Here is a 15,581-nt window from a genome sequence, read left to right as displayed (position 1 = left end):
AGTCAAAGGACACCATAAATGCGGCAATTGCATTTCCTGTAGTAGCACTATAGAAGGAACAGTTTTTTTCTATGGCCTGAAACAAATCAAACATGAGGTATTTACAAACTGCAATACCTGCAACGTTATCTACTGTGCCATATGTCCTTGCGGACTTGCGTACGTTGGTAAAACTAGCCAGCCCGTAAAAACAAGAATATCACAACATCGCTCCAGAATTCGATGCAAAAAGGAAAATGCTCCTATGGTCTCCCACTGCATTGAAAAACAGCACGGTCCAGATGACCTGAAATGGACTGTGGTGAAACAAGTGAAAGGTAAAAATGTGGCTGATAACTTGTCCAAACAAGAAGCCAAGACAATCATGTATCTTGATACAGTCAACCACGGACTCAATGAACTATCGGAAATATCCAGTTTCATGTGTTAAATACAACACAAACTCCAGCGCGTTGTCTGAAGCTTTTGCCGAAGAAAAAAGCGTCCTGTTCCCCCAGCAACAAGCGCATGTGCCTATGACGCGATACGCCGTCCTATCAGCAGCGCTGAAACACCAAAATCGGCGAACAAGCCTATGAGAGCTCCGCTCTCATTTCCGACCAAGACATAAGACTCTAAGCCTTCGGAACGCTGCGTAAATTCACTTTAGTGGTAGCGGAGAGAGAAGCAACACGCTCTAGAGAGGAGACGCCGGGAATGTGAGGCACCCTTGCTCCTCTACCGTGCGGAGAAACCGTCCCGCAACGACGACGCCGTGGCGCTACAAAAGAAATCATCAGATTTCCCCAGGTATGAGACGCCCTGGCACCTCACAGACAAGTACGGCTATCCGCAACTCTGCAATTAATAACAAAGCACATATGCCTCATGCCAGCTTAACACCAAATGAGACTGGCTACATGCCGCTTTTACGTATGCACCATGAAATAGGCACCAAACTCATAGAAGCTCACGGGACCTATTTGATCCACACGAAGTTTTGAATCCATCTCCCTGCTTCTCTCCACAGTAACTAAAGACTGCGGACACACAGCCTCAACACACCGGCTTGTGAGAAACCCCGCCTCCTGTTACTCAACTGTACTCAAGGAATGCAGTACTGATTTTCCCTCACTTGGGTACGTGATCTTCAACCTAAACAACCAACAATTACACTTATTTGTAAATACTATTTATAAGCACTGTAACTGGTCCCATGTCCCATACTCAACCATTAAAACATGCCCATTAAAAATCTCCCGTAGGTGTGACATGATGATCCCCAACACCTACTGCGAGCCCTGATGAAGACCTGCTTAAACTTCCCATCCTGTCAAGATTTCCATCCAGGTCGAAACGCGTAGGCTCAACTTCAGTGCCAGGAGAGACATTTGCCATATGATCTTATCAAATATTTGGGACATATAGTGAGAGACGTATCTCACAATTAGGCATCTAACACCTTTGAATACATGACTGTCCCTGGCGAGATACAGGATAACTAACTTTTCCCTTTGAGGGACAAATTGATAATATTCCCCTGGGACACTAACATAATCTCCCTTAGATTTATAGTAGGACCTTGAAAAACCAGTTGTAAATAATATTCTGTTGTCACATGAACTCACTTTTCTCTTTCTTTTTTGTGGATCGTTTGAATTTATTAATTCTTTCATTGTAATTTTGTCACTGTGTTTTCCTCACGTTGATTTACTTAAACAAGTTATTTGTTGTAAATAGTAAATGTACTTCATGTCATAAGGAGATATTCCAAGCTGAGCTGTTCACACCCAATGTGTACCCTTTTGAACTCTAAAATAATGTGCTAATATAATAGCGTTCATTGTCAATAAATAGGACTTGAACAAAAAATAACCTGTGCGATCCATGGTGTCAGAGGCTTTGTATACTTAACAATATCTATTCTGATTCCTGCCTCTGATTACCTAAACAGAATCAATCCCCTGTGATTTTTGCCAAAATGAACCATAGTCCTACAAAATGCTCCATGTGGTGTAATAATGAAATCAACGAAATCTTGTAGATTACAGATTATTGCACTGTGTCTATAGGATGGAGGTCTGCTATGGGATATCCTAAAGACAGATATCCTGGTGTTGGGCTCAGACATTACATCTTGTTTTTTAATGAAGTAGTTTTGAGTTGGGTGTGCTGTGGCTTCTCCCATAGTCCACAATGCGAATGAGCACATACTCCACCGTTCGATTGTTATTTCCGCCTTTGTGTTAGGACATTTTCAGTAACGTCTCCAAGATTAATAATGTCCTTGCTGTCTTTTGGGCCTACCTGCTCCACTTTTTCATGACCAATAGCTCTGCAAAATAATCATTATGCAGTCGACCGCTGTTTTGGTAGCTCTCCCGGTGGGAACACCACAGTAATCCAACCAACACAAACCTTTTTCAATTTGGTGCCCCAGATACTGGCACTCTGGAGTTTGCAGCCTTTCCCTCAACCCCAACCACAACAAGACCTCTCATAAGTTCTGCCTCACTTTCTGGTGCAAGAAGATCCCAAGGTACCAAAGGGAAAGGTGTTGAGTGCACTAAAAAAAAAAAAACAGTCAAGACATCTTTGGCAGATAGGACTAACTCTGCTTTGAGGAAGAGAAGGCAGGTCCCTCTGGGATCCTAATGGCCCATTCAACACCAAACACCTGAGGCTTCATCCTCAAGCGGCTCTGAAGAAGAAAAGGGGGCAACTTCAGCGTTAATTTAAACAGGGCTTTGTATGAATACAACTGTGAGGGCTGAGAGTTTACCTCCAACACAAAAGCATGGGCCGACTCCCTGCCGACTTACCAACCACCACACTGAGACAGACTACAACTCCTATGAGAATGAGGCATAAGGCCCTCAGCCGGGCAGAAAGAAATGTTCAGCCTCAGGTCGACCCTCACTTAGCCCTGAGCACAGGCCTTGCAGGGGAGCAAAAATCTGAAATTGGCACAGATAGCACTTCTGAAACAGGGCCCTAAGCTAGCACTGAGGGCCCCTTCAACGCCTAGATTGGAGGAATAAGAGTTGACCAATCAGGCAGAGACTGGCAGAGGAATCTAATGCCAGACAAAAGTGTTTTTTTATCCCAGAGACCAGCAAGATTTCGCTAAGCCTCCACCAGGAAAGCAGTCTACCACTCTGCTTAGAATTCCCAAATGGAGGCTGACTTTCAAGGAGGAGTGCACTTTCAGTGCACCACAATACCTGGTGTTTAAAGAGAGACAAAGAGCAAGAACAAACCCTCCACCCCTGCCTCCAACACCCAGACAATTCGCACTGCCACCTCCTCCTTCTACACTGTCACCACCACCATGCCATTATTCACTTCCGCCTCTACTTCAGTCTTCTGATGAGTCAGTCTCATCCTTTTCTGACCCTGGCAGTCTGTATGGGGAGGGAGACCTATATGTCCAGCCTGCTGGGACAGGGAACCAGACAGTCACTGGAATGACTACAGCATCAACCCCACAGATGAACTGGATCTAGAGCCATACCCAGCCAAGCCATTTCTGCCAGATGATACCACCGCACATTATGCTGCCATCCAGAGAGGAACCTGCCACTATAAAGTGGACATCCATTTGGCACAAGACTGGGATTACTTTTTTTATGGAGACCCTTCAATACAGTACGCACAGTCCAAATCATGCCCATGTTCAAGTTAGCCCCTGAAAACCTCAAAGACCCAGTCATGGCTAAAGTGGTCATGTCATGAGTTCAGAAGAAGTTTAAGGCTTATCCTAATTACCGTCTCTACATCCGAGTCTAGGCCCCCCCAGAATCTCTGGTGGTACACACAGCAAGGAACTGTGCCTCAGCCCAAGAAGGAAGAGCATGCACTCCCATCCACCCAAGCAAATAGATCAAGTGCCTTGAAGCCACCAGCAAGATTATGAAGGTTGGTGCATTGGCAACTTGGTTGGTTTGCTGTTAAGGTACAACAGGTTTCATTGGGTGGAGATGGATGCACTGATGCAGTAGCTCCTTTATGTTTAAAGAAACAGCAAGGAGTTAGTTACTGATGAAAACTTTCTTTCCAGTACAAACATTTGCTTCACTATCGAAGCTGTGGATACTGCTTTCCGGAGTGTAAGCACCAGCATCTTACTCTGCTGCATGCATGGCTTTCTACCTCTGGGTTCAAACCGAAGGTTTAACAACTCCTCCTCAAGATCCGATTCGATGGTGAACATCTCTTTGGACCCCTAGTGAATACAGAGATTGCGTAGTCCATGTGCGCCTTATACAGTGCCACTCTGAGGAGCACCTTTCCTAGGCAGCAAGCCAACGGATTACCAATATCATACTCTGGACGGAAGCAAACCTACCAGTGCCAGCAAAGGCCTTTCACAATTCCCAAACAAGCACTGGATAGTCGAGGGGTGGTTACATGGGCAAGAACGTCAAGAGCAGCAGGGGCAGAGGCGGCTCTGGTAAATGAGCCTGTGCCCCCAAATATCCATTCCCACCAAATCACACACTACCAGTCTTGGGAGACTAAAGGATGTCCAAACTCGCTAGGAGGAAATCACCTCAGATCACTGGGTACTAGCAGTAGTTAAACTGGCCTGCTACTTAGAATTCCATCCTCCTCCCAACTTACCACCAAGCTGACCCTACCTCAGCCAAGACTTCCTTACTCTCCTAAAGGAAAAGGTTTAAACGCTTCCTCAAAATGGCGCTATACAGCTCATGTCCACACTCCAATGGGACAAAGGCTTTCTCACTCGCTGTACTTCTCACCCCAAAGAGAGATAACTCTCTCCCTTCCATCTTAGGTCGGAAGCTGCTCAGTCAGCATATTTAGTCAGTGCAGCTGTATGACATCCGGACGACATACAGCTGCTCTGCCAAAGAGACTTTGAGTGTATGAGACCTCAAGTATGCCTAATCTCACATCACCCTCCACACTCCCTCCCCCTACCCCCCAATCACCAGTTCCCCTGGTTAGTGGTAAGTGGATAATACTACCAATTCACAGTACTGCCTTTTGGAGTCACTAAATCTCCAAGGGTCTTTACCACATGTCTGGCTATAGTGTCCATTCATCTGTCAGAGCTGGTATTGACATCCTCCCATGTATCAATGACTGGCTATATGAGAAACAGCAGGCAATAATGGCTAGCACACAGTGAGACAGGTACAACCCTACTCCACAGCCTAGGGTTCACAGTAAATGCAACGTATTCCAACATCCAACCCCAACAGATCCTGCCATTCCTGGGCTCAGTTTAAACACTGCCACAGGGAACGCAAATAACAACTTGCAAAGGGTGATGGTATTACAAAAGCTGCTGCCTCTTGTTTTTTGTACTCATCCGCTAACTATATTGAAGCACTTTGGTTTTGATAGCCTCCTGCATAGCAGTTGTGCTGCATGCTATAATGCACATGCGCCCCTTCCAACAGTGCCTCGCGAGCCAGTGGTCCCAAGCGGAGAGTCAGTGGGAAGAACTAGTATTGATAAAGCACGCGGCACTCTCTGCAATGGTGGAACAGCAACATGTTCCTCGACAGGCCTTTCGAAGTCCTTTTTCCTCTGGTGACCTACACCACTGCTGTATCTTTCACTGGGTGAGGCGCACATCTTGGCAACATGACTGTGCAAGGTTCTTGCACCCCCTGTACCACCTGGGAACTGATGGCCATCCATCTAGCTCTCAAAGCTTTCTATTACTTACAGAAACCACGGGGTAGCCACCCCTAGCTGTCAGTATGGCACTTCTCCCCCGTGTTGTTCTGGGTTAGAAGCGAGAGCTTTATTTTTAAAATAACTGAAATGTCTATGTGATTGTGTTTTTAAAATGTACTGGGAATTCTCTGCTCAGACTGCACGCATTGCTGGGGACACGTGGGCTGGTCAAAAGGCCTCGGGGGAATCTCCGCTTGTTTTGGGAAGCGAAGGTAGCGTTTTAGCTTTCCCTGCTGACGCACACTCATGCACGCATCATCAGCCTTAAATTGAGCCGATGACACCTCCGCGCAGCAGACGCGCCAAGGGTAAGCCCGTCTGCGCCCGTCCGTGCCAGGCCGGGGCTAGGAGCTGGAACCCATGTTTGACTCCTCTCAGACAAGCATGGGTATGGTGGGGAGCAACTCCTCAGAATCAGAGGTGAGAGCAGAAGTGAGTGTGTGTACAGTTTGCCTTTAGAGGAGGAGAATATATAATGCCCTTTGTGTAATTATAATTGTAAGCCCCCTCAGGTTACCCCTCCCCCCCCTGTGATTACTGTTAAGGTGAAATGAAAATCTATTTCCATGCTACTACTTACTTGTCGATCCCTTCAAAACCATTCTAGTGAAATCCATCTACTCCTCGAAGAAAGGAATCCAGATGTGCTTTTTCTGACAGAAACTTGGACCAACAAGGACTCTGATCCTGATATAGTTCAAGCTCTTCCCTCTAACTACGCCATTTTTAGGTTAGATCGTGTCAGGGGTGGGGGTATTGCTATTATTTATAAAGATGTTTATAGATTTATCTGATTGTGATAACCTAGTGTTTGGTATGAGCTTCTCTCCGACCTGCATCTTTTCAGGTATTCTTATATATCGGCCCCCAGGAGCACTAGGCAATTTCTGTACAGATCTTCCAGAGGTAGCTACCAACGGTTCGAGCCTTTCTTCTAATTTTTCTATCCTGGGTGATCTGAATTTACACTTCGATGACACTGACTCCTCCCTGGTGCAGGATCTTATTGAATATCTGGAAACATTTCAAATCAAGCAAATAGTGACTGGCTCTACTTATAAGCTGGGACATTTGCTTGATCCTCTATTGACGAATCTCACAGATATCACTTTTGGTTGAGTCCATTGTGGTTCCATGGTCCGATCATTTTTTTATTATCCGTCATCTGGACCCCTCAAGAGTTTTTACAACCTTTTGTTAGAACGAAAAAATGTGGGTGCATATGGTCTAAACTTCCAGTTTAAGATTGGGCGACCAATCTCATGAATTCTACTCCTGTATCTCATTCTGATCCTATGATGGCGAATGAGAATTTTAATAATTGGCTTGAAGCTTCTCTGGACGTTGTTCTCCCGAAAAAAGAAGTATGCCACTGAACATGTTCGAATAAGACAAAATGGTATACGCATACCCTGAGACAGCTTAAACAATCATGTAAGCAATTTGAAACGAAATGGAGGAAGGATTTCTCAGAATTAAGTAAGAGCAAATATAGAGAAGCTATTAAGCTCTATAAAAACGAAATAAAAGCTGCTCAAACTTGTTATTATCATGGAAAAATTATTGCAGTTTCTAATTATCCTCTGGAAATTTTTAAAATCCTGAAATCCCTTCTTACCCCTCCTAGTCCCCCCAATGATGGCGATAATGCTCAAAAGCGCTGCGAGGATTTAGCCAACTTTTTCTCCACTAAAGTTCATACCATTTACTCCACTTTCCAGCAAAGGGGCTTTTCATATAAATGTTCTACCACCCACCACAACAAGCATGGTTGGAAACATTCCATCCCCTTACCCTCTCTTCATTGCAGGATTTTGTGAAGCGTTTAAAATATCTCCAGCAGATCCTGCTCCCCCGGCCATCCTTAACTTGGTATCAAAGATAGTCTGTCCTGTACTGCAGGACGTAATAAATGCGTCTCTTCTAACAGGGCAGGTTCCCGGTCTCTTGAAGCAAGCTAGAGTCAAAGCCCTTCTAATAAAAAAGTAATTTAGACCCTGAGGACTGGTCCAACTATCGCCCCATCTCTTTGCTGCCAGGAATTAGTAAATTGGCAGAAAAACATGTTAATTCCTTGTTGTCGGTTCATTTTGAGGATAATAACTACCTCCACCCTACTCAGACCGGCTTTAGGCATCATCAGGGCACGGAGACCGCCCTTCTTGCCGTGGTCGAAGAGTCAAGGAAAATCTTGGACAACGGTGGCTGCGCTGCAATTATTCTATTAGATCCCCAGCGCAGCCTTCGATACTGTGAATCATCGCATTATGATCCAAAGACTCAGGTAGGTGGGTGTTGCAGGCACTGCCTAGAATGGCTGCAGTCCTTTCTTTCAGACATATCTTTCGCTGTCTTTGAAGAAGGTGCACTCTCTAATCAGAGGCCTTTGCAGTATGGAGTTCCCCCAGGGATCTTCATTGAGTACCACCTTGTTTAACATCTATACGAGGCCATTGGCAGAGGTGGTACTTCCCTGGGGGATCCATACTGTTACTTATGCTGATGATACCCAATTAGTGGTGTCTCTCAGTCAGCAAAATAAAGCCGAGCCAGGTTTAGCTGCTTGCCTTGTAAGGGTATCCGAATGGATGGTCCTGTCCTTTCTTAAATTAAATGGCGCAAAGTCTGAAATTATGATATTGGTCATGCGGCCCCTAATAATTTAGATCTTATATGGGCCAACTGTCTTGGTTCGCCGCCTGCCCCTAAGAAGCAAATGAAGAGTCTTGGTGTCTGGCTTGATTGCAACATGAATTTCAATGCTCATGCAAGCAAAGTGGCTGCAAATTGTTATGGTTTGCTCAGGCTGATACGGAAGATCCTTCCTCTCCTCCCATTTGACGCTAGGCGTATGGTGGTTCGATCCTTGATTTTATCGTGGTTGGACTACGCAAATGCAGTCTATTGGGTGCGCTGCAGGGAACTATCAAGAAACTACAGATCGCCCAGAATTGTGCAGCTCGTCTCTTGATGGATGTCCCGAAACGTAATTCGGCTAAGTGGGCCCTCGGTCGACTCCATTGGCTCCCTGTTTCTGAAAGAGTCAGGTTTAAGGCAATGTGTATTGTTCACAAGTGCATCTCCGGCAAAGGCCCAACCATGCTCCAGTCCATGGTGCAATTATATGCCACCAAGAGGACCCTAAGATCCAATAATAAACATTTGTTGGCAGTTCCTAGGATCAAACGGTCACGGACTGGAGGACGACGGTTTTTATAGAACGCTGCCAAATTCTGGAACCAGCTTCCAGATTTTATTTGCCTTGAGTCTGACCATCTTAGATTCAGGAAGCAGCTGTAGTCTCTTCTTTTTGCTTGATCAGTGGTGGATGAGTGGTGTCACAGGAAGGGCTGGGATGCCCTTGGGTAGCCATGCGCTACAGAAGTGCGTATTCATTCATTCTGTATGTCCACAAGAGTTCTGACACTGGGCAATCCACAACAAGGTCCACCATCAAGCAGAACACCTCTTTGAGGTAGACACTGATTGTGCACACTTGTTAAACCGGACACATCAACAAGTCAACGAGTGGGAACTCTCCCAGCAAGTCAAAAAAGTTCTCCAAGCACACACAGATCCAAAGTTGAGGTCGTGGTTTCATCAGTTCTTTTATTTCTTTCTTATCATACACGCCCCATTGCCAACATGTGTTTAGTCTCTGGCTGTTCCAGTCACAGCAGACTTCGTCGGGGCTTTACATCCCAAACAAAGCCATAATCTATTCAGGAGGAGCATCTAAATGGATTATAGAACCCACTACATGAGTCAGATTACCTTAGAGGTGCCCCGTGTGTTTGGGAGATATATGGTGTAAAATCGGCAAATAATAAAATAAGGCAAACCGGTCCATCTGAGGAAAACCCCAAACAAGCTATGGAGTTGGGTGTTTGTGAACAACACATTTCTGGTTGCAATTCCCTTGGGACGTTCATTGATTGTAAAGGCGGATTGAGCAAGCAGGCTCCCCATTGCAGGCCACAAGAGGGAACTGCCATCTGCTTGTTTGGGGTTTTCCTCAGATGGACCGGTTTGCCTTATCTGGCAATGTAAAGTGCCTTCTGGCAATTACTTCTCTTTGCATTTCCCGAGTTCCTGTGAGCTCTCGACTCCTCCAGAAAGTAATGCTTGACTGAGCATACCTTATCCTCATAGCCCTGGTTTTGGGTAAGAGGATCTGGTATTTAGAGCTGTTGCAACTTGGCAGTTTACCCATTCCCCATTTCAGTGCTGCTCAGAAAGGGCCATCTTTTGCAGCAGTTGAGACGGGCATTGCCCTCAAAGCCCGACCAGGGACCGCGAGCCTGGATATTGAAAGGGCAAATTAGAGGTTATTTGCTGTCCATCAGATAGTTACAGATGCTATTCTTAAAGTGAGGCATGCCCGTGTAAGCCCTCTACAGGCCAGATTTTAGAGTGCTTTTTGTGGACAAATAAGATTTTGCATTAGCGATCTTTTTAAGATTATCTGGCTGCCTTGATTATTGTGTTTACCGGGTCAGCCTTTTCTGTTCAAATCTCAAGTGTTGACTCATTTTATTAAAAGATTTTTCCCTTGCCTTTTACGATGCCTTAACCTTATTTGAACCAACGCTTGATTGCTTCAGGAGACTGAGCCAAAGACAGTCGTCTTGAAAGCCATCACCTGAGTGTGGAGAGTCAGTGAGCTGCAAACATTGTCAGTATCTCTATGTTTACAGTTTTTCTTCGGACAAGCATCTTCTATGTGCACACATCTTTTCTGTACTCACCTTTTCACCTGACATAATCCATTATTCTACTGTCCTTATTTCCTCCCTTTATCCTTCCAAGGATAAAATGGAATGTACTGATTTGACCCTAGGCATACTTTCCACTTTCCACTTTTATTTGCTCATGCCTCTAGACATATGTGGATGACCAGTTATTTGTAAGATTTTGCAGGTCGAAAGAAGAGCTCGGTTGTACCAAAGTGTACTGATAGGTTTGTTTATAATCTGGTGAAATATATTGTTTGATGGGCTACTAGGGCTATGTCTACCTCCTTGTTTTCCCGGGAATACTTATGTGCACCGCTGTCATTTGTGTGTCTATGTGCTCGTGAAGTTTTAATTAACAAGCTATATGTGAGGCCCATTTTTACGTACCTTTGCTATGATTTCTTGGTATAACCATGGTCCCCTCAGTTTCTTCCTTTCGAAAGAGTATTGCTAGGAGAATCATTTGAGATGCAGAATCCACGGAAAGAAGAATACTTATAAAAGACTAAAGTACTTTTCTTAATAATATTAATAATCCACATTTGTAAAGCGCAAACAATCACCCGTAAGGGTCTCTAGGCGCTGGAGGCCGTCGGCAAGATTAAGCAAGCTATTGCCCAAAGTCACATGATGCTGGGCTAACCTGCCGCCCGTAGCCGGGGATCGAACCGTGATTCCCAGTTTCCAGCGTCAGTCGCCCTGGCCGCGGCGCCACACCTCATCCCTAACATTCATGATGGTCTTTATGGTGTATTTTATATCTTCCAACAGATTCTTTGTTGCCCTCTATGTTCTGAGGTATGTGTTGGGTTAGTTCTGCTGTAATTGAGAAGATCCCAGTAGGACTGTGTTTTAGAAGGTGGTATAATTCCCATGGTTTCATATGTTTCTTCACCTTGGTGTAATTTGTTTCTTTTGGTTTAATTTGTTTCTTCGTCTTGCCTGTGGCAAGTATGTAGAAAAATGGATAGGGGTCTGGCATCTGCACAGGGGGTGGTCCCTTGTGTGACTCAGTGCCTTCATATCTGGTGGTTGATTGGAGCGACTCCAGCACTGTGAATTTAGTGCTATATAAATGTTTGAATACAGTCCATGCACAGACTAGATTGCAAAGATGAGTAATCGGCGTATAGACAAGTATTCACCAGAAAAACGTTTTAAAGAAAGTAAGTTATCGTTCTAGTTTAGTATTTTTTGTCAGGACAAACCTTCAGTTTTCTCAGAGGTAACATCTTGGTGGTCTGTGTTTGAGACAAGAGGCGAAGTGTAAGAGTAAGAGTAGTGTCAATAAAATGTGTGTATTGCATGTTGCTCCGGTGAAACAAAATGCATCAAAACATCCTAATATGCCCTGACACTGGGATGAAGTTGTATCCTTTTCTTGCGCCTTGGAGCCACTAATTCAAAGTTTAAAATTTCAAAAATGATCGTTATGTTCTAACGTGTGCAATACCATTTGATGTGTCCTGTTTGAAAGTTTGTTTATTTTCAAAGTTCATGATCGAGCGACTTTGAGAATGTATTTCCCTTTTTGACAAGGACTTCAAACCTTGTTCAAAATGTTGATTGCATATCTTGACGTGCATTTTAGATACATTCTGAACAGTTCAATAAGTGCCAGGTATTCAGTTGAAAATATGCCAATGGTGTTTTTTCTTTATCCTGGTTTCAGAGTTGCTCCAAATTGCTGGGATAAGTCCGCATGGTAATGCTTTAGGTGCGTCTATGCAGCAACAAGTAAACCAACAGATGCCTCAGGAGAAACGTGGAGGGGAAGTTTTGGATTCGAACAACGATGACATAAGACTTGAAAAGAGCAACATCCTGCTGCTGGGTCCAACAGGGTCTGGTATGAAACTGTCAATCATTGACAGATAGTTAAACATTCTTAAGCTTGCTGGTACCTACATATTGGGAATGCACATACATCTCATGCCTACTACTTGTAAGCCTGGAGTCTTTATGGCTCATATTTAGTAATGTAAAATATTTTCAGTGTTCTTTGGTCTTTGTGTTTGAGCTTTCTTTAGTTTTGTTTGTTTGAAAAATATTTTTATTTGTTTTAAAGCTTCTATTTAGTCTTCAGAACTGAATTCCTCTTTTCTGATTATTTTCAGCCCACTTTGATATCTCTATTTCTATTAGTTTATAAAATTCCCTAAAATAATTTTTTTTTGTGAACCATACTAATGTAAATGTTAAAGAATACTATTTATGATCAAACAGTGGTTAGATGTTTCATATGTGTATATTTTCATAAAAGCCGAAAACTATTCACTTGGGATATATTCTTCCTTTTTTGCAGGTTGCTGATACATTTCACACATTTTTATTTTTTCAGTTCAGGATCTAGCATATAAGTCTTGTAGCAGTGTTTTTTTGTTGCCAAATATATTGTTCCTTTAATGGTGATGAATAATGATTAAGGCCCAAGAAACATTAAGTAAATTCTACAATGCTGCAGGCCTTAAAATAGATTTTGCTAGCCTCAAACCATTCTACCAATTAGGTATGTCTTTTGGGTATAGTGATAGGAGGTTCATCCAGTACTGACCTCTTGGTACATTGCATTGTCATACTGAAATATGTACTTGTTATCAGAACATTGGAATGTTGGGAGCTCCATTGAAGACAATGGAGTGCTCCCTGCTTCTACGGGCCGGTAAAGGTCCGCAGAGCAACATTCCAATGTTTTCCAAAGGCCTCTCGGAGCTCGAGTGTATTTAAATCCACTCGAGCTTCGCGAGGCCTTTGCTTTGTTACAACATTCTGCCCTCTAGTGGCAGAATGTTCTAATAGCCTTATAGGACTCTGTTTACTTCCCCATCCAATCGAGACTCTGCGCTTTGACACTATCAGTGCCACTACACAAAACTTACGTTTCATTGCACGAATTTCCGGCAACAATCCCAATAAACAAGTCCCTATACTACACTCTATGCATGAGCCCACCATTTCTCCCAATTTATGCACCACCTGCTCCCAGAACTCAGCTACTCCTCTACAATACCATGCAAGATGTATAAAAATCTGCCCCCTCAGCCCCACACCGTTGGCATCTGGAATTCTGGCGAAGCCCAAATCTGTGCAACCTAGCTGGAGTGTGATAGGTTTGATGCAAATATTTGACATGTATCAATTGTAGGTTACCATTTGGTGTCAGTAAACCTGTTATGGACCCAGCCGTAGACCACTTGTCTTCTGTTAGTGGGTCAGTTAAGTATTGGTTCCATTTCTGTAATGCCTTATCTGTCGTGGCCCCCATCTCTTCCTGCAATGTTGTGTATAGTCTGGAGACCAGGTGCTTGGGTTCAGGCGATGTAAGGAGCAGTTGCAACGTCAATAGTACTGGCGGTTCAGTGGGGTAAGTCGGGTACAGTGCCTTTATCGCCCTCTGCAGTCTAAAGTATGTAAACTTAAAAAGCGGTGTTTGATTTTGAACATAATCGTAGTCCCCTAGGGTCTTGAACACCCCATCCTGATACAAATCGCCTATTTTGGCCACCCCCACTCGTTGGAGCAATTCCATTCCCACCTTTTCCTGTGTTATTGAGATGTCTGGATGAAAGTGCAGTGGCAGCTCTGGTGAATAGAGTGGTAGTTTATTAGTCTTTTGACCTATTCGTCGCCATACTGTAGCCGTTGTATCAATTGTGTTTATATCTTGTTTATGCAATGGAGCCCGTTTATGAGTTATAACTGCATCTAGCGGAACTGGCAACGCAGCGCCCTCTTCTATTGCCACATGTAGAAGATATGGGATTGTATGTTACCAATAATGTGCATATTGGGCTTGCGCACATAAATAATATAGATACAGGTCAAGAGCCTTGAACCCCCCTCGTGAGTATGGCAATGTTAGCGAGTGTATATATAAATAACAAGGAGGGAGGGAGAGAAAAAGTGGATTCGGTCTCTCCTGGCAGTTTACACAAACAAATTGGAATCCACTCAAAAGGTGGGGGTGGTCCCTACTTTGGTGGGGAGCACACCGTGTTGTTTAAATACCCCTCACACACCAACAGGCCCCTTGGTGTCGTGCTTCATCATTGGGGTCTTCGCACCCTTCTACGGGATGCGGTGTGCTACGACTCACGGCTACGTAGGAGCACTCTTTGTGAACTATGTGTTGGTGTGTGATGGGAAATGAATGTGAGTGGTGGGGTAGTGAAACGTGATAGTTAAAATATAGTTAAAAAATACCTGGCTCGTAGGGAAAAAAAATGAATAAACTTTTATTAAGCCCTCGGCTGGTATTGTTAAAAGGGGTGCAGAATGAGGTTGCTATTGTATGATTATGTACACTAACCTCAGAAAGTGCGTCGACATGTTTCGGAGTGTGAAACTCCTTCTTCAGGACAGGGATTGCACAACGGTCCCCACCTTACTCACACGTAATCTATATATCAAAGTGTATTATACAAAAAGGGGTGAACTATAGGTGTAGTGTACCTATTTTCGTTCCGCAAAATAGTCTGTCGCGCCCTGTTGGCGTAAGAACGAGTCCTGTTGAGAAAAGAAACATAATAAATAATTCCTCACAGTTGGATATCGCTGTCAAACAGGTAAAAATGACCTGCTAGAACAGAATCTTGAAAAAAAGGGTGATGTGAGACCTAATGAGGTCAAATCCCCTGTAAAGGAAAAAGGACAAAGACACACATAGAGAAAGTAACACACACGTGTTCAGAAAAAACGATGTCTTGTTCCCCTGCGATGTTGAAGATAGGAGAAAATAAAATAAAGAAAAACAATCCTTACTTAGAGGTTGTGACTAAATTGCCTCATGAGCCTTTGCATGGTATTGGGGGTTTTTCTCATCTTGCTCAATTTAGCGATCTAGAAGTAGGAGAAGACCTTGTTTAGGGAGGTGTTACTCACAACCCACTGCGAAGTCATCCCCCTATGGAAACTGTGCAGGCGAACTCACGATCTGGACAGGACCCGGTAGACCTCCTTCCCCTCAATGCGGCTCCGATGGAATGCCGTGGTGTTGAGGGGGCGGTCTTTTATACCGGTTAGTGTGGTCATTACCGACTTAATGTGCTGTAAATTGGAAGCGGATGCATGCCCAAAGAAGGTGTGTGCCTCTTCAATTGGTTTGTCGGTTCTGCGTGTTGGGATGCCGATGTCGGAAGCTGTGCGCATGAGCCT

The 15,581-nt window shown here is 44.1% G+C and overlaps 1 protein-coding gene across 2 annotated transcripts in view; it reads left to right on the top strand.

Moving 5' to 3' along the window:
* CLPX (caseinolytic mitochondrial matrix peptidase chaperone subunit X) overlaps nt 1-15,581 on the top strand; it is a 480,932-nt gene that overhangs the window by 253,661 nt on the left and 211,690 nt on the right. For both annotated transcript variants that reach the window (XM_078683091.1, XM_078683090.1), the window contains one exon: nt 12,100-12,276. In XM_078683091.1, coding sequence (XP_078539217.1) covers nt 12,100-12,276 — 177 coding nt within the window. The remainder of the gene's footprint in view (nt 1-12,099; nt 12,277-15,581) is intronic.

The sequence above is a fragment of the Lissotriton helveticus genome, chromosome 3_1, assembly GCF_964261635.1.
Source record: "Lissotriton helveticus chromosome 3_1, aLisHel1.1, whole genome shotgun sequence".
Taxonomy (NCBI): Eukaryota; Metazoa; Chordata; class Amphibia; order Caudata; family Salamandridae; genus Lissotriton; species Lissotriton helveticus.
The sequence above is the reverse complement of the archived record's forward strand: the minus strand, read 5'-3'. Positions and strand labels throughout refer to the sequence as shown.